The sequence below is a fragment of the Phalacrocorax aristotelis genome, chromosome 23 (assembly GCF_949628215.1).
Source record: "Phalacrocorax aristotelis chromosome 23, bGulAri2.1, whole genome shotgun sequence".
NCBI classification, from domain to species: domain Eukaryota; kingdom Metazoa; phylum Chordata; class Aves; order Suliformes; family Phalacrocoracidae; genus Phalacrocorax; species Phalacrocorax aristotelis.
Genome location: NC_134298.1, coordinates 3,964,736 through 3,987,977, shown reverse-complemented (window position 1 = coordinate 3,987,977; position 23,242 = coordinate 3,964,736). Strand labels below are relative to the sequence as shown.

Below are 23,242 nucleotides of genomic sequence, written 5' to 3'. Positions count from 1 at the left end.
GCTTGGCACCCTCCGAAATGCTCTGAATCCAATAGCTGGAATACCTCCCAAGGAGTTGCTGTAATAACCACAAATTCTTTTCCTTTAGAGCAGCAGCTCCTAAATGTATCTCTTTTTCTTTTTTTTTTTTGGCTCAGATTGTTGGTAGGAAAAGGTAGCCGTGCTACTCCTACAGTGACATTTCTCCATGCCAGGAAAATCAACCGCTGCCGAGCTGCGCTGGCTGTACATGTGCTCGGTGCCTGGTGGAACCACGCACGTTGGACCCAGATGCTGCTGCTCCGAGTTTGGACACTGTTTTTTGAAGAGCTGATTTGAACAACAGGGCTTTGAATTTGGTAGAAGATGCATCTATTTCATGTTGGCTCCTACACTGTCATACGTAGGGTGGTAACAGAAAATTATCTGAACGCTTTTTGCAGCCAAGTTGCAGCACGCCATTTTAATAAACATCGTTTTGCAGGACAACAGAGTCCTGAACTCTGCAACGCTCTGATAGTTTTCATGGCAACGAGCGAAGATCTTAAATCTAGCGATTGTCACAACGAATTAGTTATATCTTGCAGAAGAAAGAAAGAAAAAGAGATCAAACCAGCGCTGCATTAGAAAAAGCTCTGAAATCTGTAATCAGCATAAGGCTTGTTACCCGTTGCCCTAGCAGCTTTACACAGGGTATCTATCGAATTTTATGGTATCAGCTCTTCTGGTGAAAGCTTTGAATTCTCAAAAGCCCACTAAATAACGACAGGGAAAGGGAAAAACGTTCACCCCCTAAACAAATAAATCAGAACATGTTGCCATAAGCAGAGCCATGCCTGGAAACTCTTGCTGGTTTTCACCTTCGGGACCGCGAGGCCGCATTTGGGATGTGGAAGCAAGCAAGGAAAGAGAAAGCCAAACGCACGCTGTCATTGGCGTTTCATCTACGGCCCTGAAACGCACACCAGGAGAAGGGTGGTTAACCCCTCCCTTCCAAGCAAGCACGACGGCATATTCTCAGCCTCTCCAGATCCCACCTCTTCCCCGCAGGTCTTGAGATGCGGCGCAGAAGGATTAGTCTATGGCTTTGTTCAAACGCCCAGATGCAAGTAAGCAGCATTTTAAAAACAGTAAGAAAAAAGGTGCGTGGGAGGGTCATTACGATACCTTTGTGCAGGTTTTCCAAGGGCTCCAGGACTCCCCTCCGGAAGGAGGCCATGGGGTCTTGCACGCAGGACCTCAGGCTCAGCATGCTCTGCAGGTGGGGCTCTCGCAGGAGCTGCTCCCTGTAGGCAACGAACTGCGGCGAGCGGCAGAGCAGCGCAGCCACGTTGTGCACAAACTCTGGCACCAGGCAGGTGTAGGCATTATCCGCTTGGCAGTAGTGATAAGCGACAACCTAGCAAAGAGAAAAGGAACAAACAAATGCATCTGCCTCAGAGATGAGTTGGGCAAGTTGTTAAAAGCAGCGTTTTTTTGTTTGGTGAGTTTGATGTATTCTGGCGGGTGAAGTCTTGAAGAGTACCAAGAATTAACTGCCTGTGACAAGAATCCAGACGAATCAGTTGGTAAAAACAGGCACTGATCCTGAAAAATGACTGGACCTGCCACTTGGGGAATAAATGAAGTTAAGCTGTAGCTGCTCACAGAGACGGAGAGTGACAGTAACTGACATATTGGAAGCACCGTGCTGAGCAGGGAGCGATAGGATTGCGCTCCAAGCTCAGTTTAAGGACCTGGCGTCGGTAATGACTTGTGATTGTTTTCTTGAACTTATTTTTTATTTGCTGTTTTCAAATGTCGAGCTCTGTAGAAGCAGGCAGGGAGCACTAGCACCTTACAGCAAGGTAGCAGCTGCAAACGACAGATTCCCGTGAACGGGGAGGGAATGTCAGGCTTACTCTACATTACTCATCCACTGTGATCCCGCTCTTCATTCACAAAATCAATTCAAGTAAAAATAATTAAAAAGAAAGAAACCTTCCTCTTTTCCCAGGTCACCTGATTTTCCCAGCTCTTCAAACTCTGCTAGAACCCACTAAATTCTGCCCACTTATTAAAATAAGTGGAAGAGCAGTGATATCTTCTCAGTTGAGTCTGCCAACTTTCCTGCTTTCTTTCACAATATTAAAAAAAGGCCCCAAACCCCTCTCTTTACTTGTAAAGCACTCGCCAGGCTGCTCCAATACCGCTCCATCCACCAGCTCCTCCTGCTGCTTTGCTGGCGCCAGCCTCCTCCTCCTCGCACCGCCTGGCCAGGTGGTGTGAGCCTCTGCCAGGTCAAAGAGCTTTTCTCCGGCTCCCATTCACTGGGTTTTCTTTTCAAATGTCACTCATAGTATCCAAAAATATCCTGGCAAGCCAGGTGGGATCAGTTTCGTACCAAACCCACTGCCGCCCTGGAGCGCTGTAGCACACAGTACAAATATTGCAAAATAAACCCCATCTCGGAACTGGGAGAGGACAAGGGGGGATGGACACAAGCTGCTCTTGGGGAGATTCCGACTGGACACGAGAGGGACATTTTTCTCAGTGAGGACAGTCACACTGGAATAATCTCCCCAGGGAAGGGGTTGACTCGGCCACGTTGGGCACCTTCAAGAGTCGCCTGGACAGGGTGCTGGGCCATCTTGTTTAGACTGGGCTCTTCCTAGAAAGGTTGGCCTAGATGATCCCTGAGGTCCCTCCCAAGCTGGGATTCTGGGATTCTGTAATATAACCGTGGACACTGCGCACAGGAGATTTCTGGGGCCTCTCTGGGTGCCCTGTGAGCTCGGACGAAACGCGGCCTGCGGCTGCTGGCTGATCAAGGCTTGCAGGCTTTCCACCTCCAATAACGAGCCCTCGGCTCGCAGCAGGCTCCAAGGCGGACGGGGTGGTGTATCCAGCCTCTGAGCTCTGCCACTGCGAAGGACGGTACTGAGAAGTGAAAACATCAGGCTGTGGGGTCCTCGCACCGTGCTGCCTCAGCGCTGGCTTTTCATTTTAAATAGAAATACATGAAATTACCGATGGGGTATAATGCAATAATTTCCTTTCACAGTCAAAATGAGGTGTGATGGTAAAAAAATGCGTGAGGAGTGATGATAGAGCTAGGCTGTTATTTCAAGCATCGAGCCCTAATACATGTGCTTAAGCTTTAATGGATACCTCCAAATCCCTAACAGAATTTTTCCTACCAGCCAGTTAAAATATAATGTACTCCCTTACAGAACAGCACTGGGTAAAGTAATAATAACGGTAGCGATTTCTTTCCAACAATCCTATTTATTTGGGGATTGTAACTTGTGGATTCCACAGTATAAAGTTCTTAAGCGGCCGCCCCTTGATATCAGGTTCCCAGTAACAGAAACCAAATCGCTGTACGCAGAGCTCTTATTTCCTACACAATAGGTGTGCAGGCGCAAAAATAAAGGCTCCTTTTTACGAGAGGCATGTTAACTTCTTCCAGGAGTCTGAAGAACCACGTCATGGAAAAGGGGACACACTTAGTACCCACGAGGGGAACGGTCACTGCCAGATATCGGGACACGCAGACAGTTACAGCTCAACTAACTTAAGCCCCCTCAGGTACATTCTGGATCCTTGTGCTGGATTTACTGGGATATTGACGAAGCCTTAACAGCAGGACAAATGCAATGCAATGCTTAATAGGTGGATCTGAAGCTAAACCAGTAAGCAATGAAGATTTTGGAAAGGCAACCAAAGGAAAGGCATTACAATGTTCTCAGAAATGCAACTGCGCCAAAATTTCATCTTGATGTTATTTATTCTCTGTAACATTTTCTCTGTCTCCAAATCAGAGGCTGCCAAAAGCCAGTGCTGCAGGCTGAGCCTCGCGCTAGGATCAGGCTCCTCACTTACACAACCAGAGTTGGGTGGGCAACAGTTTGCTCATCCTGTAGAACTTTTCAAGGTTTCAAAGCATTTCCCTGTTCCACCCTTGGGAATGAGACCGAGGTTAATGCGAAAAGGGGATGAAAGAGACTTCAGGAGAACCAACGGGTTGGTGTGGATGGGGCTCATTCCCAAAGGGATTCAAACGTGGTTCTTTCTCCCCTGTATCAGGTGAATGCCTTTAATACCTGACCACTGATGCTCTGGGAAGGGTCTCTTTCCAATTATTTCACTTTATAAACTTCACTAATTACTCAAGGATCCAGCAAGAGAGAATGATTTCCACCTTCACTGCCTAGGATTCTCTTCCAAGATACAGGAGACTGTTCCACACCTTGCTCTGCATCTGAAATGACCGCTCCATAGGCCACTTGTAATTCTGGAGTGTTGTTAGTCTCTCCTCCTTTTGCTTGCTGGACAAGCCAAGAATTACATCCAAGAAATAAAAATAAGAACTTGTATAGCCTATAAACTTTTCATTGAAAACGGTGTGCTCTCAATAGAAGCTTCATTTTCCATAAATCAAACTACTTCAAAAAAACTGCTTCAAAAACGGCCAACCATCTCTGATCATAAACAAAACCCTTGAATTAAACATTTAATTTTATCTAGATGCTGTGTTACAATAAGTGAAGCCACCAGGGAACAGCATGCTCTTCCAAAGGCACGGGCATGCCTGGATGTTGTCGCCAGTAAACATTTATTTTTGTCCGATACAATTTAAGGCATAATTTTTCTAATCATGGTTTGAATTTGAACTTTCTCATCACACAGCACAAAACACTATGAACACTAAATTGGACTTCCAAAAGTTCTAAACTTTTATTTCAGCTATCAGGTTTGTTCAACGATGTTTCCAAAGTTGGAAGCTGAAAAATCCCTTAGTCTAAAGTTTGATTAAATTTAAATCACTGGATTGCAAACATTAAGTATACAGCGCCTATAAGCAACCCCAATGCAAGACAAGTGGATTATAATGAAGGACAGGAAAAGTAACACCTAGATCAAGAGAACTGTTCAAAATATCTGTTTATGTAATTTTTTCAAGGGCTGAGAACGCAGTTTCGACAAGTCGAGTGGCTCCATGCTGAGAAGCCAAGGCATTTTGTTGTTTATGTTAAATACCAAATGCCAGAAGTTACACACTTGTATGATTTCCTTTCTTGCTTGAAAGGGAGCTTCACAATAACTCACACTTGTACGATGCATATTTTACTTCCAATGATTACCTACTCTCCGAAAATGATTTGGAGAGTCTAGCTGGCTACACACCAAAGCAACGCATTTATCATGAGCTTTCTGGTAGCCCATTTTTTTAAACATTAATTACGTTGTAAGGCTTGAGAAACACCAGACGCGGCAGAGGCAGAGCACTGCCTCTAACAGACCATGGCTGACGTTTAACACGACCCCGCTCTCTCCTGAAGTGGGGTCAAGGAGCACCAAAACTCTCATTTACCCAGAAATGACACAAACTTCATCCTCCTAACTAGCAGTTAGCAGAATTATGAAAGGTATTATTCATATTCTCTTTAGGTGTTAAATCCAACAGGCCTTCCAGGAGTCTCCCAACATTTCCAACATCAGCCATCCTACTCTCTCCTTTCTGCCCCCAACCCCTTCCATTTCTCCCTCCACCCAGCCTCACGCAACCTTCACCTTCCCATCACCCTTTTTGCTGTCCTTCCATTCGGGTTCACTCTCTTCACCCACCCGCTTCTCGGATGCAGGACTCAGCAAGTGTCCCATCCTGACATGCAGACGCTGTACATCTTTCCTGCAGTTCTCCTCCCCACGCCAAAATGCTTTTCTAAATCATGGCCTTGCAAACTGCACCCCAGATCTCCACGGCCAAGCCACCAACTTCATCTGGCTTGTACTACACCGTCTTTCGTATTTGCCCAACCTGAAAGGGATGTTGGCTCAGCTGAGCAGGTATGGAAGAATTCCATGAAGTGAGAGAAAGAAGATTTCCTCATACAGGTCAGGACCTGTGAAACAGCTGCTGGAAGAAAAAGGAAGGCACATGTGCATTAGAAGCAAAACGGCTATTCCAAGGATAACAGAAAGTGCCAGTGCATGAGGACAGAGACAGCCGCATGAAAGCAGCAGGAGGAAGAGGCTGGAGGGGGCAGAGAAGCAGAAAAAAGAGGCAAAAAAAGAGACCGGGTATCACCTATAAAGTACAGAGGGAGAGAAGAGACTGAACTGTGAAGGGGGGAAAGAGAAAGAGAGAAGGGGGAGATGATGATATGTCAGGACAGGCAGGAGATAACAGTAATATGAGAACGACTGGAAGGACAGTGTGAACATCAAAGGAGAAAGAAGGGCTGAAGACGGCTCAAGGGAAATAAGTTATTTTTACTTAATAGGACAGGCCAATTTTAAGCAGTTCTCCAGCACTATTTGTGAAAAAGTATATCCTCCGTTTAAGAAGCAGTCCTTTGACATCACGACTCTGTTTTGATTTGTCTCGGCTTCCTTCTGTAAGCGTGTCATGGAAGGAGGCCAGTCTGCCAACCCCCCCTAAAAGCACCAACCTTGCTTACCCCTGAGCTCACGGCAACAGCCCGGTTCCTCCAGTGCTCTTAAAGGGCTTCAACGTTGTATTTCAACTGTATTTCTGCAACTAGTAAGATTCATCTCTTTTTGATCCGTACAAAGTAGCTCTAAATGAATTTAGTGTGATGCTTTTACCTGCCAGAACGCCATTTGCCAGGCCTAACGCTGGCTGCAATAATGTAAACGGAAATCAGCGCTGCTGCATTTTATCTATCGCACATGACTGTGCATGTATGAGGTGACCCAGTTTATTGGGAACATTCATTACTTTTACACAGCCGAGTAGGCCAGTAAATGCCCTCTGAAACTCATTAGTGTCGCAGGGCATCAAGGCTCAGAAGTAATGAATCCCTCCACCTCTGCATAAGGTAGGAGTACTCCCTTTTTATACGCCTGCAGCAATGATAACAACACTTTGGCTTATGGCTGGGAGGATGGAGGGGGGGAAAAGCCTCTGAAGCCACCAGCCGTGCTCATCATCAGCCGAGTGCACTAATGCAACGGACGGGCAGCTCCTCCACCAGCTGCTCTACGCAGCGTACGACCCATTAGCGCAGCAGAGCTGGCTTTCAGGTCCATTTGTTTAAGTGCTGCTACCACAAGCAACCACACAGCATCCAGAAACCCAAAGAATATAGCTGTTCAATGGGTTATTTAAAACTGCGTAGCCAATCCATTAAAAATCCTCTGCGAGTAAAGGATAAAACCTTCAGGGAAAATGAGGAACCTGACCCTAACCAGAGGGGACGCATTTCAGGCTGCTTCTTTTGAGCTGAGTTGCTCTCACCTTGGGCTGTCGTACCGCTGATTGGCGCTGGTGCCCCGTGCTGGATGGCGAAGGTCACCCAGGACACGCGTTTGTGGGTCAGTATTCTTCAGCACAGGCTCGGATCGGTGGGAAAGCCTCTCACTTCATTTCTCTGAGGTGAAAGACCAGCTCTGGACAAGCAAGGCCATGTTCCAGGCGAGGCGCGTGAGCCCAAGTTACACATTGCCCGGCATCGCTTGGAGACAGAAAGGCGGCACTGCAAGGACAGCCTCGCGGTGACTTAGCGATGGTCACCCGCCTCCCCTGGCCAGGGCAAGTAAAGTCAAGAAGTGTTTTAACAGATGAAAGATTAAACAGAGAAAAGGCAGAAAAAACAGAGTGCAACACGGGAGAGCCGTGGAATGCTGCCTTTTTATGGGATCTTAAGTTTAAACACCTTGCTGTTCGTATTCACAACTTTTTTTCCAGTTTCACCTGACAGTCGTTCCCTGATAGCAGGCAATATGTTTACAAGCACCGAACAGCAGTAGATGGGTTTAACAGTCACATGAAGCTACGCACTTGCTGTACGTGGCTAGCTCACCAGGAAAGCTGGTATGCATCTATCGCAGCGAAGGAGCCAAGTCAAGCTAGAGTCGTTGGCATTGCAGAAAAACTGGCAGCCTGCTCGTTGTCGGAGGGCAGACTCGAAATAAATTCAGGAATCCTGCAAACTTATTTCCATAATACGTGCATATATATTAAAACAAAAGACCAACCAAGCAGTTTTGCCAAAAATGCTTATGTTTTATTTGCAAGTGTCAAGACGGGCGTTGCAATGTGAGTAGTTTTATTCATGCCTTTGAGAGTTTGCCAGATCTGGAACGACAACCTCTCTGCCCTCCTTCCCTGCAAGTCTCTCTATTCCACGCTACAGGACAAACCCCTGCCGAGACAAAGGGTGGAGGAAAAGCTGCACAGAAACTTCCTCAGCAAGGACAGCTGTGACCTCCACTGCTGAGAGCTGGGGTCTGACACACGTCCCCATGCTCCTCACCTCGACCCGTGGGAAGTCCGTCAGCAGCCACTGCCTCGGCTCCTCCTCCGAGGCAGGAGAAGCCCATGAGTGAAAGGGGAAAAAGGGGCTTGTGCCAGCTCAGTTCCCAGCAAGAGGATTAATGTTACCTTTAAAAGAGGGAAGCGATTCACAGAAATCCATGCTAAGAAGCTATTAACACTGCCGTATACTTCCTATTTGTCTTGCAAGGAAGTGGAAGGGAAGGCATTTACTGCTTGGTGCCTCAAGTTTCCTGGCACGCTTCTTTATGCCCACGAGAGCAAGAGCCCTCAACACAACGTCAGCCACAAGACCGAACGTGACCCTGGTGTGACAGCAAGACTTTGAACTTCCCCTTTTAAAAATATTCTCCCTCGACACATCCAGAATGATCACTAGGAGCTGGAACAGGACAGTCAGAGCAGACTTGGGTGATGCTCCAGGAAAGTTATACACAGGCATTGCTGTACTTCCAGTATTTTCCCTGCTTTGGTTGACAGCCGGCTGAGCATGAGCCAGCCAAGGTGGCCACCAAGCCCCCGGGCTTGTGTCAGCGCTGGTGTGGCCAGCAGGAGCTGGGCAGGGATGGGGCCCCTGTGCTCGGCCCTGGTGAGGCCCCACCTCGAATGCTGGGCTCAGGTTTGGGCCCCTCGGGACAAGAAGGGCCTGGAGGGGCTGGAGCGTGTCCAGAGAAGGGCAGCGGGGCTGGGGCAGGGTCTGGAGCACAAGTGTGCTGGGGGGCGGCTGGGGGAGCTGGGGGGGTTTAGCCTGGAGAAGAGGAGGCTCAGGGGAGCCCTTCTCGCTTTCTACAACTGCCTGAAAGGAGGTTGTAGCGAGGCAGGGGTCGGTCTCTGCTCCCTAGTAACAAGCGATGGGACGAGAGGAAATGGCCTCAAGCTGCACCAGGGGAGGTTTAGGTTGGATATTAGGAAAAATTTCTTCACCGAAAGGGTTGTCAGGCCCTGGCACAGGCTGCCCAGGGAGGTGGTGGAGTCTCCACCCCTGAAGGTATTTAAAAGAAGGGTAGACGTGGTGCTTGAGGATATGGTTTAGTGGTGGAACTGGCAGTGCTGGGTTAGCGGTTGGACTCAATGATCTTAAGGGTCTTTTCCAACGTTAACGATTCTATGATTCCATGATTCTATAACCTCTCAAGGCAGAATCACCCTGCTTCCACTTCTAAAATCTGAGTAAGATGGGCTGTTGGAAGAGAAATGACAAAATGAACAGAGCAATCTCAACTTCAAGCTCCTTCTTTTCTCTCCTTCTTTCAGGAGAAACTACTGCAAACCCTGAAATGCGTCCAGCCCTTCTACCACGACTGGTACTCGTACGGCTGAAGACACCGCTTCTGACCAAAGAGAGGGGCTGAGACCTGAGAAACCTCACCGGTTGCCCACCAGGGTCTGGGAGGGAGGGAATTTTACCCTGTTTTTGATGTTTTTCCCCTCCTAGGACCCACGGTGAGGATAACTTCAGGTAACTCCTAAACCAGTCGGATACAGTTTTCCTGGCACATGTTTTGAGGACAAATATCACACCTGATACCGGTTTTCTAAACTGCCTCATTTCTAAGCATTTTTCTTCTCCATTAGTTTGCCGATGAACACTGAACTAGGAATCATGGACGACTTCAAACTGCTCCCCTTAAGAATACAACAAAATAATGCTCTTTTCCAGCATGGCAAGAGCGAGTGGAGCTCCTGCTAGGGAGTCTTTGGTTACTTATTTCTAAAATTAATGATTTGTTCATCTCTGACAACAAGAGCTAAAAGCAACCCTTGCCCCCAAGAACTTACTGCGTGAAAAACAGGCAGAAAAGTACAACCCTGAATAATCCAGAGGAGGAAAAGCAACTGTTCACCTTTCATTTCTGTCATCATAAACACACAACTTCTGAGTTTTGGGATAAGTGACATTTTCAGAAGGAACGGAGTGGGTGAGAGGGACGGCGTGCTTCCCACTAGCATTCTGGAGCCCGCACCAGCCGTTACTTAAGCCTGTTGGTATATTATTAAACCGCTTTCATAATGATCTGCATTTCTCTAGCACAATGACCACAGCACAACCTGAGAACCTGCTGCTCTGCTCTGTGCAAGCAGAGGTGGAACATCTGCACGTAGCTTTATCTAGCTCCTCGCATGTGTTCCAGAGATCTCCTAAAATATTCCTGACAATTGTGGTGATCCATCACTGTCAACGCTTTCTTCCCTACTTCAATTCTGACTCTAGTCTTAACGCAACTATAAAACACACATGTCCGAGAAATGCTTTTCCAACCAGACTAACCTACGGGTCAGTCTTCCCTTCCCTTCCTTGGGCTCTTTTTTCTTCAGCCAGTTGAACAAAAGCTGTCTTAGGCAGGCCATCAGCAATTCTTTTTGTATTCCACAGCTACTGATCCAGGACTATGCTGCTCTTCTCTCCCTTCCTCCTGCACCAAAGGACATTCAATTTTTTTTCCTTCTTTTCTTTTTTAGATTAGACTTTGGAGAGTCTTTAGTGTAGTTACCTATGTGAAGGATTTTTCTAAACTGTCCCCAAGCACGTCTGTTGGAGAAAGTGGCACCAGACGTTCAGATTAGGCAGCTGAATGATTTTAACCAGCTATTCTTCCTATTGCCTACCAAGACTTCCAGTGTATTTGCTCTGTTTAAGAGTTCAGCATCTTCAAAGCCTCTTACAAATCACAAATTCTCATGATCTCTCAAAGGCAGGTTACATGCGTGTGATCGAGTTTCTGAACGAGGCGATCGCACGCAGAACAAAGAGCTCGACGGTGTTATTTTAATGGATTTTCAATTCTGTTGCCAGGTCAGTAATCCTTTTTCTCCCAGTGTCACTCAGAGACTTCAAAAACCACAGCTGGGGTGGAACAGTCAGTGTTTGTTTTATCTCGGAGGCCATCATACGGCATGGTTCTTTCTAAGCAAATCAATTTATCTGCTGTTGACAGCAAGTATTCATCAGCGGTGATGCTGAGCTGTACTACTCAGGAGGTTGCTAAGAGTGCACTAGGCACACGACTTCCAGCTATCAATTTGACAAACATCCTAAACCATTTTATTTGCCTTTATTCCCCTTCCTGAAGCTTGATAATCCATCAAACTTACCGTTTGTAATACACTGCACAGTAGTTCTGGAAAAGGCTCTGACGCAATAAAACCAGAGTTGTTGTTTACGATCAAGAATCACCAGCAGGAACATGGAGCTCAAGAAAAAAAAACCAGCCAAAAAAACTCCTATACTGTCAGAAAAATTTCCCTTTGTGGTAGGAAATGAAGCTCTGAATCAGGATTTAAGCACGTGCTTTATTTCACGCAGGCACACACTGCAGCACTACCTGGAAGATAACTGCTCTTCCGAACTGAGGAAACCAAGTAACACCTGGTTACAGAGGCCTCCCAGCAGGTACCGCAGGACCATCGTCTGCAAGGATCACTTTTCTTTTAATAGGCAGGGAAACGGAGGCAGGCAGATGAGATGCTGGTCTCCAAGGATCCCAACAAGGCTAATGGCAAAGCTGGGAATAGACCCAAGGTCTCCAAATGCTGAATCAAGCCATGCCGCTGCTGCTCTGACTCATCCCAGGAACTGTTTGCTAAACAGTACGAAGCTTTTCAGAAGTTTCGCATGCTGTGTCAGCTGTTTGGGTTAGAAGAAGGGATTCCAAGTACTCTAAGGTCAACTCATCAGCCTTGGCATTGATCTTTTCATGAAGGCTTAGCATTTGGAAGCTGGTGACAGTTATTTCTGGAATCTGCCTACATTTACAGTAGTTGAGATTTATTGGGAGATTAACAATCATACTAAATATCTGTAATCCCGCTGCTAGCAGAGAGGTAGTACATCTTCCTCACCCATTTGTTACGTTCTGACTGCAAAACACAGGCTTTGTTTTGCAAAGAAATTTTGACTAGGGGATGAGCAGGGCTTTAAAACCCTTTCCCTAAAGGGGTCTGCAGCCAAGGCATAACAACCTATATTTACTTTATTTTTGGCTATAAAAATTGTTTCTTGCTCTTTTCTCCAGCGATCAGAAATGCAAGAAAAGCTTTAGTGCATGATCTATGCTGTGGATGTGACACACTGTTCGAGAGAGTCATATCCCTTGCCTTTTCAGGAGGAAACTGAAGCTAAAACCACATCTATTTATCAATTACATATCCAGCAGGATTACTTAAGCACTCAGGGGAAGAAAGTCAAGGTAGATGAGGTATTTTAAGCAGAGATAGCACATTTACTGTCCCTTCTGGTAGTCTCTAACGCTTCAGATTTGCAAGGAATACAATGACTAACGCATCCTGAACAAAAGCAGACCTGGCCATCGCATTCCTTTCAAGAACTCCACGTGGATGAGGAGACCATCAAGACTTAATATTTATTTACGCAGGTATCACACACTCTCTGCTTTGCCATCTGGGTGCAGCCGAAAGCAGACAGAACAAGGCAGTATCCTGGCACAAAAAGCCAAGCAAAACATGCCCTGGCAATAATTTAGAACAAAGACTTTGCTTGGTATTTCCCTCTCAAAGCGGGAGCAGGCAACAGGAAAGCATTAACTGCTCACATCCTCTCAAAAGGTGTAGGAGGAGCAAGCTCCTCAGATTTCAAAGCAATATAATGGCACCTTCCCACCAGCACAAAAGTAGGGCTAAATCTCAGTAATACAATAAAATTCAAGCTGTAAATCTCACCTACACTAAGTGATAGTGCTATATACAATCCACTCTCGCCGTAACAGCAAACGGTTTGTGCATCGCTCAAAGGGCACGATCCCTTTCGGAGCCTTTTCCAAAAGCGCCTAAGCACGCACACCGGAGTGATGCTCACAGCCCGCGCCTTCGCCCGCCCTATGATACCTGCTCCTTTCAAAATGAAACACCCGTCAAACGCTTGGCAATTGCGTTTTCACCGTTGAAGAAAAAATACAATTATTCTGGTAACTATGACATATCATAACATTTGTAAGGATCAAGTACGATGGCTGGGAAAGATAAACTCTCAGAGTAGAAGGGGAGTGTATTTGATGTAATGGGAATTTCATTTTACAGAAATAACTTTCTTAGGGTAATAAAACTAGTTGCAGAATTTTTCTCTAGACTCTCCCAGTAAGCACCTGAACGCACACATTTTCCAGCGCACCAAGTGATGTAAGGCAGGAGACCTTCCAACAGGTTCCATTAAAATCGACATTTTCCCAAGGACCAACAAAACCCTCCCGAGACGGCTGTTTCCGTACCTGTGAAGCAAGTCTCCGCATGGCCTCTTCCTGGCGCCGGCGCATTTCGGGAGTCCCCGGGCAGCTCCCGCTGGTGATTGACGAGTGAGCAGAAGGCGGCTGGGTTAAGGGCAGCTCTCGGTTTGCATCCACATCTGTCCCAAGGAAAGAGGTTATGAATTGCTACGGGACAAGCACGACTGACAGTATTATTACAGACGAGGCAGCTGTTGCTCTCTAGCAGGTCATGCATGGCAGTTAAAATACTCGCCACAAATACCCTGGTTAGGATTTCAGGCACCAAGAGACTGTGACACAGCCCAGCCAGGCCAGAGGCTCCCCCAGAAACCTCTTTTGGAAGCAGCACTTTTGGGAAGGACTGCGACGATAAAGAGTTGAGCTTGTTGTATTTATCTTCTCCACTGTAATTTCACTGACTTCAAAATAATCACAATAATGGAGTGAATTGTTCACTCTCGAAGGTATGCTCTATCTTCAAGTTCGGTATATTTTAGTGCAGTGCTGTCCCTACTCTGCGGCTCTGCCCATAGATCTTCCCTCCTTATGAGCAACCGCTCGTTAATTCGGTTCCGAGTCCTTCTTCAGTGGAGACAGCCAATTTTTCTGAATTATGTGCCTATTTTATAATAGAAATAAATGGAGAGCCATAGCCAGCGTATCTATCTGAAGGCCCTTAATGGGATCAGAGGGAGAGAAGCAGGAGAAGCACCAGGATCTGGAAGAGGCTTGCAAGCAAATAATGAATTATCCTGGAATCATTCTGTCAAATTTAACTACTTTCTATTGCATTTTAGCTGGTTCTTTTGCCTGGCAAAGCAGAAATTGGCTTTACCAGTAGATTGCTACAACCGTCCATTCACCTGGCCTTTGTGGGTAACGTTTTCAAACCATTTTTACACTCGTAGGTCCTCATACAGAGTAGTTTTGCATGACACGAAGACATGCAGTACTTGATGATGTCTAATTACTGATTTCTTTATTTTAGGAACATTTTAGAAGTGACAGTCCTCTTAAGCGCAGTCTGTACCGGCAGAGGATTTTCCTGAATGGATTGCTGCAATGCATCCTGGGGCTTGACTTGAAATCATAATGCAAACAACGACCCATTTAATGGCAAACAACAAAGGAGGATGACTACTGCCTACATAATTAAACCCTGAATCTATTAGCAATGATGCACATTCTTGATTTTGAGCATGTAACGCTACCTTCACCTGTGTTATTTGTCAGAGACAGGAATTAAGAGCATGAGGCTGTATTTTACGCCAGTTTACTAACGCTGATGGCACAACTGCGGTAGTATAGTCAGGTCACCTGATTAGCATTTATTATAAACACAGGTTTTACTAAGCATAATATCAGCATGTGAAAAAAAAATCAGAGACATTTTCAGAATAATTGTTATCCTCTCTAGCTAGACAGGACTTGAGGTCTCTTTAGGAAATAAAGTCAAATTAGTTGACTGATTCTGAAGGCCTCCATCCCGATAACGGACACTGAGGAACCATCCAGCTTTCAGCTTCGTGGACAAGCCACAGCGCGAACTAAACTACGGCGTGTTAGGTGTGACCAGGGATCTTTGTCCTTTGTGCATGGAAGATGCAGGGCACTTTCTCATTTGAAATACCCAAGCTTTTCATTTCCAGAAACAGTTAAGTACAGTAGTCTCTTTGATGCCCACGATCCCTCTAAGCACACTGGGGAGACATACAGTTGGTGCACTGCAGAGCTGCAGTTAAAATATAGAAGCAAGCCCTGCCCTTCACTACGCATTGTTCATTTAGCTCTGACGAGTGACACTATGCAACATGCCAACAGTTGGTGACATTTCAGATATCTCAACATGGAGTCCTGGATTCCAGTAAACAGATTTAACGGCAGTTTCGCTGAGGTACAGTGACCTAGATCCTTAAAGACACCTTTAGCTATCTAAGCCAGTATTTTTACTCCTGTCTCATTCACTTACTGAGAGCTGGATGATTTTAAGATGTTGTCACCCGCACCCGCAAACATGTCACCACAGAGTGATATGAACTGGGTGAGACCACAAGGGGTAGAGCAAGCCTGGGTGCAGAGCCTACGTGGGCTTGTGACCCACCGGAAACATCTGTACCGAGATAAACCAACCGTACGGGAAGGAGAATGCACCAGCACGCATTTGTAATAATAGAATATTGGCAATTAAAATTGGAGTCTTCCCAATCAGAGAAAATCCGTGATGTTTCTAAGTCAGAGAAATAAGAGACAGACTGTTTTGACTCTTCAAAAAGTAGATTTGGAACAGGAGCAGTATAAATATTGCTGACAGGTGCTTCCTTTGCTTGGCAACAAAGACTAAGCTGTTTTCTTGGGCCTCGAGAGGAATGCGATCTTTTCAGCCAAAACCATTATAGAAGTTGATGGAAAAGGTCTCTGACCGCTGAAGATGTGCGTATCGCTGTACTTACGTTTCGGAGAGGCATGTGGGCTATCAGAAGCAATCTGCCTCATACGCGTGCCGTGGCAGCTGAGCGCGACCAGCCTGGAGATGATGGCGGTTTTTCCAAAGCCGATGTTCCCAACGATCACTACACCTCGGTTGACGCTGGCGTTGGAACTCTGCAGCTGCGCGTCTATCTCGTGGAACACCCAGTCGCGGCCAACGAAGACGGACTCGGTGGTGATGCTGGGCACCTCGAAGAGCAGTGGCTTCAGAGAGATGTCGGGAGGTCTATAAGGTGCGAAGCGTACTATAAAGAGGAAATACGGGGACAGAACATGAACATCAATGCTAACAGGAAAACTAGAGTTTGGAAATTGCTGTTTAATCTTCCTTAGAAATCTTTTCATTAAAAGGTCAAAAAAAATACAAGCTTGTTGATTACCCACAGGTTTGTTGTTAAAAGCATCTGGCTCAGCCGTAGCATTTTCCACCGGCGGAGTTCAGAGAATTTTACAGGAAGAAGTGGATTGCAGTTTGGGAAAGCGTAGCTGAAGAAATTAAATTTCTTGCTTAAAGTCACCATAATTAAATGCCCTGCCCCAGGCAGAACGGTACGCGTTCCAAGGCAGCTACGCCTGTGACACAGTATTGTATGTCCGCTCAGTACACAGACACATGTCTGTTCACCTGTTCAATCCAACGAGCACGAAATAAAACTTAGCATTTAGAAGCGTTAAATCAATCTACGCAGAACTATTTCAATGCTTTTAAAGTTTATAAATAAAACCAGATTGCCGATAGGGTTTTCCTGTACGGCAATTAAAACATTTGCTCTCTTCGCAGGGAAAAGCGGCGTTGCAAGCGCCGTAAGGTTAACAAGGAGTGGAAGAAGTAGCTCCTGAGAGATCGCGTATGCAACACTAACACCTGAACATGTGGATATCGATCGTGTTACTTTTCCCATTTTTTTATGCGTTAGATTGTAACAAAACGGACAACTAAACCCAAACCGTCCTTGAAACTTTTTCAGGAACGTTTTGGGGTGGAGGGAGAGGGTATTTGCTGTTCTTTCCATTTGGCACAAGCTATCTAGGGAGAGCACACCTAAAGAGAGTGACAACCGTGCCCAGATCCAGTGCAAAGACGCTATTAGAACGATCAACTCATACGGTGTGTTCTGCCTATGAGATCTGCAACCGGGAGACGATACGCATAAATCTATTAAAAAATATTTAAAAAGTGATGGAAGCATTTTGTGCCGGCAGAGACAGCTGCTGGATTTTCTCACTTCAGCACCAAAATGGTTTCTTAATTAAAAACTTTCCGAAGGTGGCCACAAAGACAGCAGGTGATTCCCACTCGGGGACGTTAGTCACACCGCGTGTTTTAGCTGCAAACTTTGAATTTTAGACCATCATTCCTTCAAGTCAGGGCTTAGTGACGTGGATGGAGCCACGTGGGACACGACTTCAGACCTGGACCTGGTATGGCAGCTCTGAACACACCTTCCAACTGCAACACATGTATTGTACTTGACATTCAATGTATTTACGTGCATGTATTTACGTGGTAAGCCGTTGAAAATTTGAGCTGTGGATCACGGAAGTGGAATTCAGTTTGGTTTTGAGATCATATGGCATGCTGCAATTGAAAGCAACCATATAAAATCTAGATGTCTTCATAGCATATTTTAAAAGAAACCCCATGAAGCCCAAGAGGAGGCAATGGTGCAGAAGGATTTAAGTAAAAAAAACCTATTGGTTCACTCAGTGTTATCTCTTGGCACAATCACACTCCCAGCATTTGCATTAGCTGCTTCCAGTGGAGACTGTTTTGTTTCTTTGAAGTTTTAAAACCCTCAGACACTTAAAAAGCACAAACATCATTCAGGAACTGCTGACGCCTGCCATTTCTTCACCCGCTCACCCTCCGCTGTGGACGTGCGGGTGGTGGTTTAATCCCCCACGCAGACCTCGTGGTGTGGCCTGAAGGCTCTCAGGGGTACGGGATAATGCAGACTTTGTACTAAACTCATTGAAAACAGTTTATCAAATTACAACAGTGGGACGCTTTATCTACGAGGGAAGAGGTTATCAATGATGTACCACCCCGAAGACCTTACTGTACATATAAACACATGGTTTCTGAACGGAGCAGCTGCGTTTCGGGACGAGCTCCGCTCCCGGGCTGTGCAATGGATCCCTCTGGAAGCTACAAACCACGCTGGCGCCTGCTCGCTCCCAGTCCCCTCAACCTCCCTCCCTCCCTCCGAACCAGCCCAGCAGCAGAAGAGCTCTCCTCTGTCTCCGAGGCTCTGCCGCCTCTGCCCCAGCACTGCCCCGTCCCTGTGCCCCGACGCCGGCACTGCACCGGGACCCTCCCTGGGGAACCGCTGAACTCGCACCCACGGCTCGCATCACCCTGGAATCCCTCACAGACCTGACCAGAGGTAATAAAGGGGCTGGGATTTAATGTCACATCAGATATGCCTACAGAAAACAGCTTGCATTTTAAAATGTTAGCTATTTTGAATTTCCCTTTTTTTTTTTTTTTTTTGTAACTGATACAGAAAGCGCTGCAGACAGGAGCTGCATTTTTATTTCCACTTGAAAATGATAAATGTGCTTTAAATTTATGCTAGGGTGGAGATGGCTTTTGAATTGCATGAGCTCACAAGCAGCTTGTTTGATCCTCCTTGCTGGGGTCTGTCACGCGAGCGCAGCGGGATGTGCTGGCACGGGAAGCCACCGGAGAAACCAAATCGCTGGCGGTGGGAGGGGACGAACCAGCCGGGCTGCTGCAGCCGGCGGGGCCGAGGCAGCCCTGGGGCCACACGTCCCCATCGCAGCTCCTGGCTCTCGGCGTCAGCAGGGCTGCCCGCCGGAGGAGGGCATATTGCACAAGCAGTAGCACGCGGACGTGGCGGACATAACCAGCTGTAGAGGTCCGACTGGTGCACGTGAAGCATTCCAGCAGTGCATCTGACACGGGACATTGTTTGTTTGTGTTATGCCACCAACATTATACATAGAAAATGAAATTAAAAAAATAAATAAACCCCTCTCCATTTGGAAAACATCAAGCTAAGATTTGTGCTTGATAAGCTACAGCTTTACTTTACTTGTGCGCGCCTGTATGTCTGTGATACGCCGTGTTAGTGGGTGAAAAGCTACAGTAATGCTCTGCTGAAAGCCAGAAGTCTAGCAGGTACCGAATGGTCTTGGGGGCTAATGCAGAGACAAAACCGATTAAATGTAAAAGCTCTGGGATCTAATAAGCTCCTGCTTTGCGTGGTGGAGACCCGGACTCAGATCTTGGTTTCTTTACAGAGGTGCCAACGGCTTTGAGGCTGTGTGACACCTACGCCTTTGACCTCAACTCCCCGGACAAAGGATATCCTAAAGGTTGGTCTTTATCTAAGTTGACAAGAACATACACATCTCGGCTGTCTCCTGGGAATGGCATATCCTGCCCTTAGAAAGGTTTAAAAAAAACCCGAGAAGAGACATATCCACTTATCTACCTCTACCCAACCTTCCTGCCCCTCCAGACCTTCCAGCACCACCGCTCACCGACCACAGCGGAGCAAACCTCTTCTGCTGACAAGATATTTCACAACCTCAGGCTTCGTAAGCCCTGGGCTCCCGGAGGGTGGGGGATGCTGGTGACCATCTCACCATTAAGAAAACACTCACTGCCGCACTGGTTTGGCCAGGAGTGCTGAGAACACGCTTTTTGTCCCACCAGCCACCACAACCACCCCCACGTGCCAGCAGAAGCCATTTTATTTCACCACACCATCTTTGGAAGACATATGCAGCACCAATGTTTTCCTAGCTGGACTGCTGAAAAAGTTTATGAATAATTTAAGATGGCCACTGACTAACTGCAAACCGTGCGCCAGATCCTCATTAATTCCCGATACTGTCTGCTGAACCATGCCAAAATCCTCCCGTTACTGTTTATTTTACAGCCCTCAGCAGCCGGCGGTCCCCAGGCACAGGCAGGCAAGGCACAAACTCGGGGGAAGACCCCGGAGCCCAGGGGGAATTTTTCCAACTCTTTACAAAGAGTTGAAAAAATACCCCACATCACCAGGAAAGGAAACCGGAGAGAAGGAAGGCTGCACCGCAGCTTCAACGTTTGGGGCAGAAATTAATTAAAGGCTAAGCTAATGGAAAGGGCTCTGAAAAAGAGGCTAAGAGGTTTCAGAAGTATCGGGTGAGGATGCGCACACACGTTTTGGATGAACCCTATTAGCCACTTGACTTTAGTAGCTGTGAAAATCAAGGTATGTGAATAAGCTGCCTTCCCATCCTCGAAAATTTGTCAGGCACTTGCTCGGTTTTATATCCCTTTTTAATGAAGCATTTTATAGAACTTACGCCAGAGTACCACAGAAATACCCAGAACTTCTGATAATATCTGAACATAAATTAAACCCACACTTTTCCTGGAAATTAGTGCGTGGAGTGGGACAGAATGAGGTCTGGTAGCGTAAATTTACATGAGAGTTGATGAAATACTGTGCAAACTTCCGTAGAGCCCACGCAATAAATTCAAATCCCAAGGTGAAACACTGCCCACCTTACCCATTCTGGCTCTTTTTTTGTGGCTGAAAACTTCAATTAAATCAAACCAAAGCTGGCTGCATTATGTGCATGATTGAAAAGAAGCCATTGGGCTGAAAAGGAGCAGGAGCGAAGCCAGAGAAAGGCCCGTCCTGCTTGACCACGTAGGTCACCCTCCGCTACACAAAGTGAAATTTTAGTTATTTCAGTTGTCGAAAGACTAACACGCCTGTTCAGAAATCATGTGTTTTACAGACTCCTCTCTCTTCAAACAGGAATTTCTTCTCAGCTCCGTTGGCAATCAGCATCCACCACTCATTAGTTGCTTTACACTTTGTTCTAGATGCGTCTTGTTGCTATTTGAGTACTCCCCGGTGGAAGATGGATCTTGCCGTCCAAAGCAAGCCCCTACAGGGCTAAGCTGCGTAGCCTGGGTGTTGCCAATACCTTGAGAGGAAGCTCAGGTGAGAAGTGCCTTAATGCTTATCACAATGAAACGCGGTTCTGAATAACACAGAATCAATCAGCATCTGGTTAAATAAGAACCTGTAAATTAGCCAAATGTCTGAGTTTATTTCCTGTACTTGATTTAAGCTGCAACTTCTTTAAGCGTCATCTTAAATGGATACATCCATCAGGATGAAACCAGCGCCTATTTTTCACAGACCGTGCGCCTAAAAAGGCTAAACTATTTTTTTAGCGTTTTTAAGAAGCGCGTGAAACTCTCGTACCCGAAAGGTGACAGTATTAAACACATACCGCAAGGGGAAAAACCCAGAAAATTATAGAAGACAGTTTATATGGCTACAGCCATATGGCTGATATTGGTAAACAATCTATTGGTGGAGTCGGAGCCGTCCTCCCCTCCACTCCAAACCTCACCTAAACACCACAGTTCTTCACACCCTGCTCAGCGCCGACATTTGCTTTTTGGAGAAAAAAAAGAAAAAATCATGATGGCAACAGTCAGGATGTTCTAACAGCACGTAACTTGGTTGCCATCTGGCTCCTGCTCCTCGGTACATCACAGCCATCGTCTTGTACTCTTGGGTTACAGCAACCCTCAACAGCTCCAAATCCCGCTGGTGGAAAATAGTAAAGGCAAAAATTGCGTTCCCCATCCTATTAAAAACCTGCCGCTGGCATGAACACTCGCCGTGCTCTTAGCCGTTGGGATTGCTGAGTTACCCCCCGGCTGAAATAACTGATTGAACAAAAAATAGCAGGGACGGTCTCCCATTTAGTTTCTCTGCACTGGGATTCTTGAACACGAGGAACAACTGTGGGCTGTAACGTGTCCCCCTGGGACAGGGCCAGGAATTGCTTCGCTACTTCAGCCCAGTGCCAAGATGAGAGACATTAAAGTTAAACCCAAGTTTAGGATTTCCAGTTGGAACAAAGAGCCGGTGATTGTAACAGCCCAGACCGACACAATTTCACAGTGATATCTGGAACATGTAGTATATTGGGGGGGGGGGGGGGGGAAAGCCCTCACATATTCAACAACATGAAAATATTTCCAAATAGTGCTGGTTTGGGTTTTTCACATCCTCTTCTTCTCCCTCTCTTTTTAAAAATAGCACGGCACCTCAACTAGGATCAGAAGCAAACTCCAAAAAACTGAAACCCTGCTGCTATTCTCATGCAACCTTCACCCAAAAAAAGAGGAAAAAAAAGAACGAAAAGAAGAAAGAAAATCTGTAGTGCTACATGGTTTTTAAAAGTGTGTCTGGAAAACAATTTGATTCTGTTCCTACAATAAAGTTTAATGTTTTGGATGCAATCACTGCAAATTACGAAGCCTTGGCACGCTACTCTGCTCGAGCATATGGAAATTTTGTCTGTCAAACTTTGCTTTCTTCCCTTACTGCCTGCTAATACATTTTTATAACTGCCTCACCAGCCAGTACGATTTCATTACAGACTGCGATCCAAAGCGACACAAACCCACTTTTTTCTTCCAGTCGGGGCTCGTGTACTCGGTACAAGTCCCAGGCAGGCTGTAACAGGTCGTGCTTGTGGTGCTGAGCAAACACCCAACCCACCACCCTCCGGCCACTGATTTCCTTACTGGAGGATGGTGGGCGCTTGCTCAAAAACACCCCAGAGAAAAGAGAAGTTCAATGTACCGCCAGCAGAACCCCCTTTCCCTGCGTACAGGCGAGAACAGACTAGTCTCGCAGCCCAGCAATGCCCAGGAAAAATCCCAAACGAGCTTTCTCGGCCATTTAGTCATCTGCGCAATGGCAAATGATGGGGATGAAGCATTAGCCCGGCGATCTGCTGCAGATGCAGGACTGTCACGGTGATTGATGGGGATGCGGCCAAAGACCACGCTCAGATTAGGAGGGGGATGGAAGCTGCAAGGTGGGCTGGAGCCCCAAGGACGTGGGCTGGATCTAGCTGGAGTTGTCTGGAAATAAACAAAATACTAAAATGTCAGCCCTGGCTCCTCTTCTCATTGCTAATGTCTCTTCTGTGGAATTCGGCAGGAAGAACCACAAAAATTTCCCCTCTCAAAAGGCCTTTCAGAAGGCAAAGGGCTGCCTGAATACCGGCATTGTGAGCGCCCGTAAGAGGGATGCGTCGGGACGGTGGCCCCATACACTGCGCTTGGCTCCTTCCCTGCTGGTACGCTGCAAACTGCGAAGGGGGGCTGAAATCCTTTGCTTTTGTTCAAAAAAAGGAGAAAAAAACAGCAGCCCATCAAAATTTCTCATTTTTTAGAAACTCTCAAAGTCTTAGCCACGCAGTGCTCAGAGAC

The 23,242-nt window shown here is 46.5% G+C and overlaps 1 protein-coding gene across 12 annotated transcripts in view; it reads right to left on the bottom strand.

The window, feature by feature from the left end:
* The window catches only part of TANC2 (tetratricopeptide repeat, ankyrin repeat and coiled-coil containing 2), a 254,383-nt gene that overhangs the window by 54,652 nt on the left and 176,489 nt on the right, over window positions 1–23,242 (bottom strand). For all 12 annotated transcript variants that reach the window (XM_075117247.1, XM_075117254.1, XM_075117253.1 and 9 more), the window contains 3 exons: window positions 15,933–16,214; window positions 13,486–13,619; window positions 1,147–1,378 (listed from right to left, as the gene is read on the bottom strand). In XM_075117247.1, the coding sequence (XP_074973348.1) occupies window positions 1,147–1,378; window positions 13,486–13,619; window positions 15,933–16,214 (648 nt within the window). The remainder of the gene's footprint in view (window positions 1–1,146; window positions 1,379–13,485; window positions 13,620–15,932; window positions 16,215–23,242) is intronic.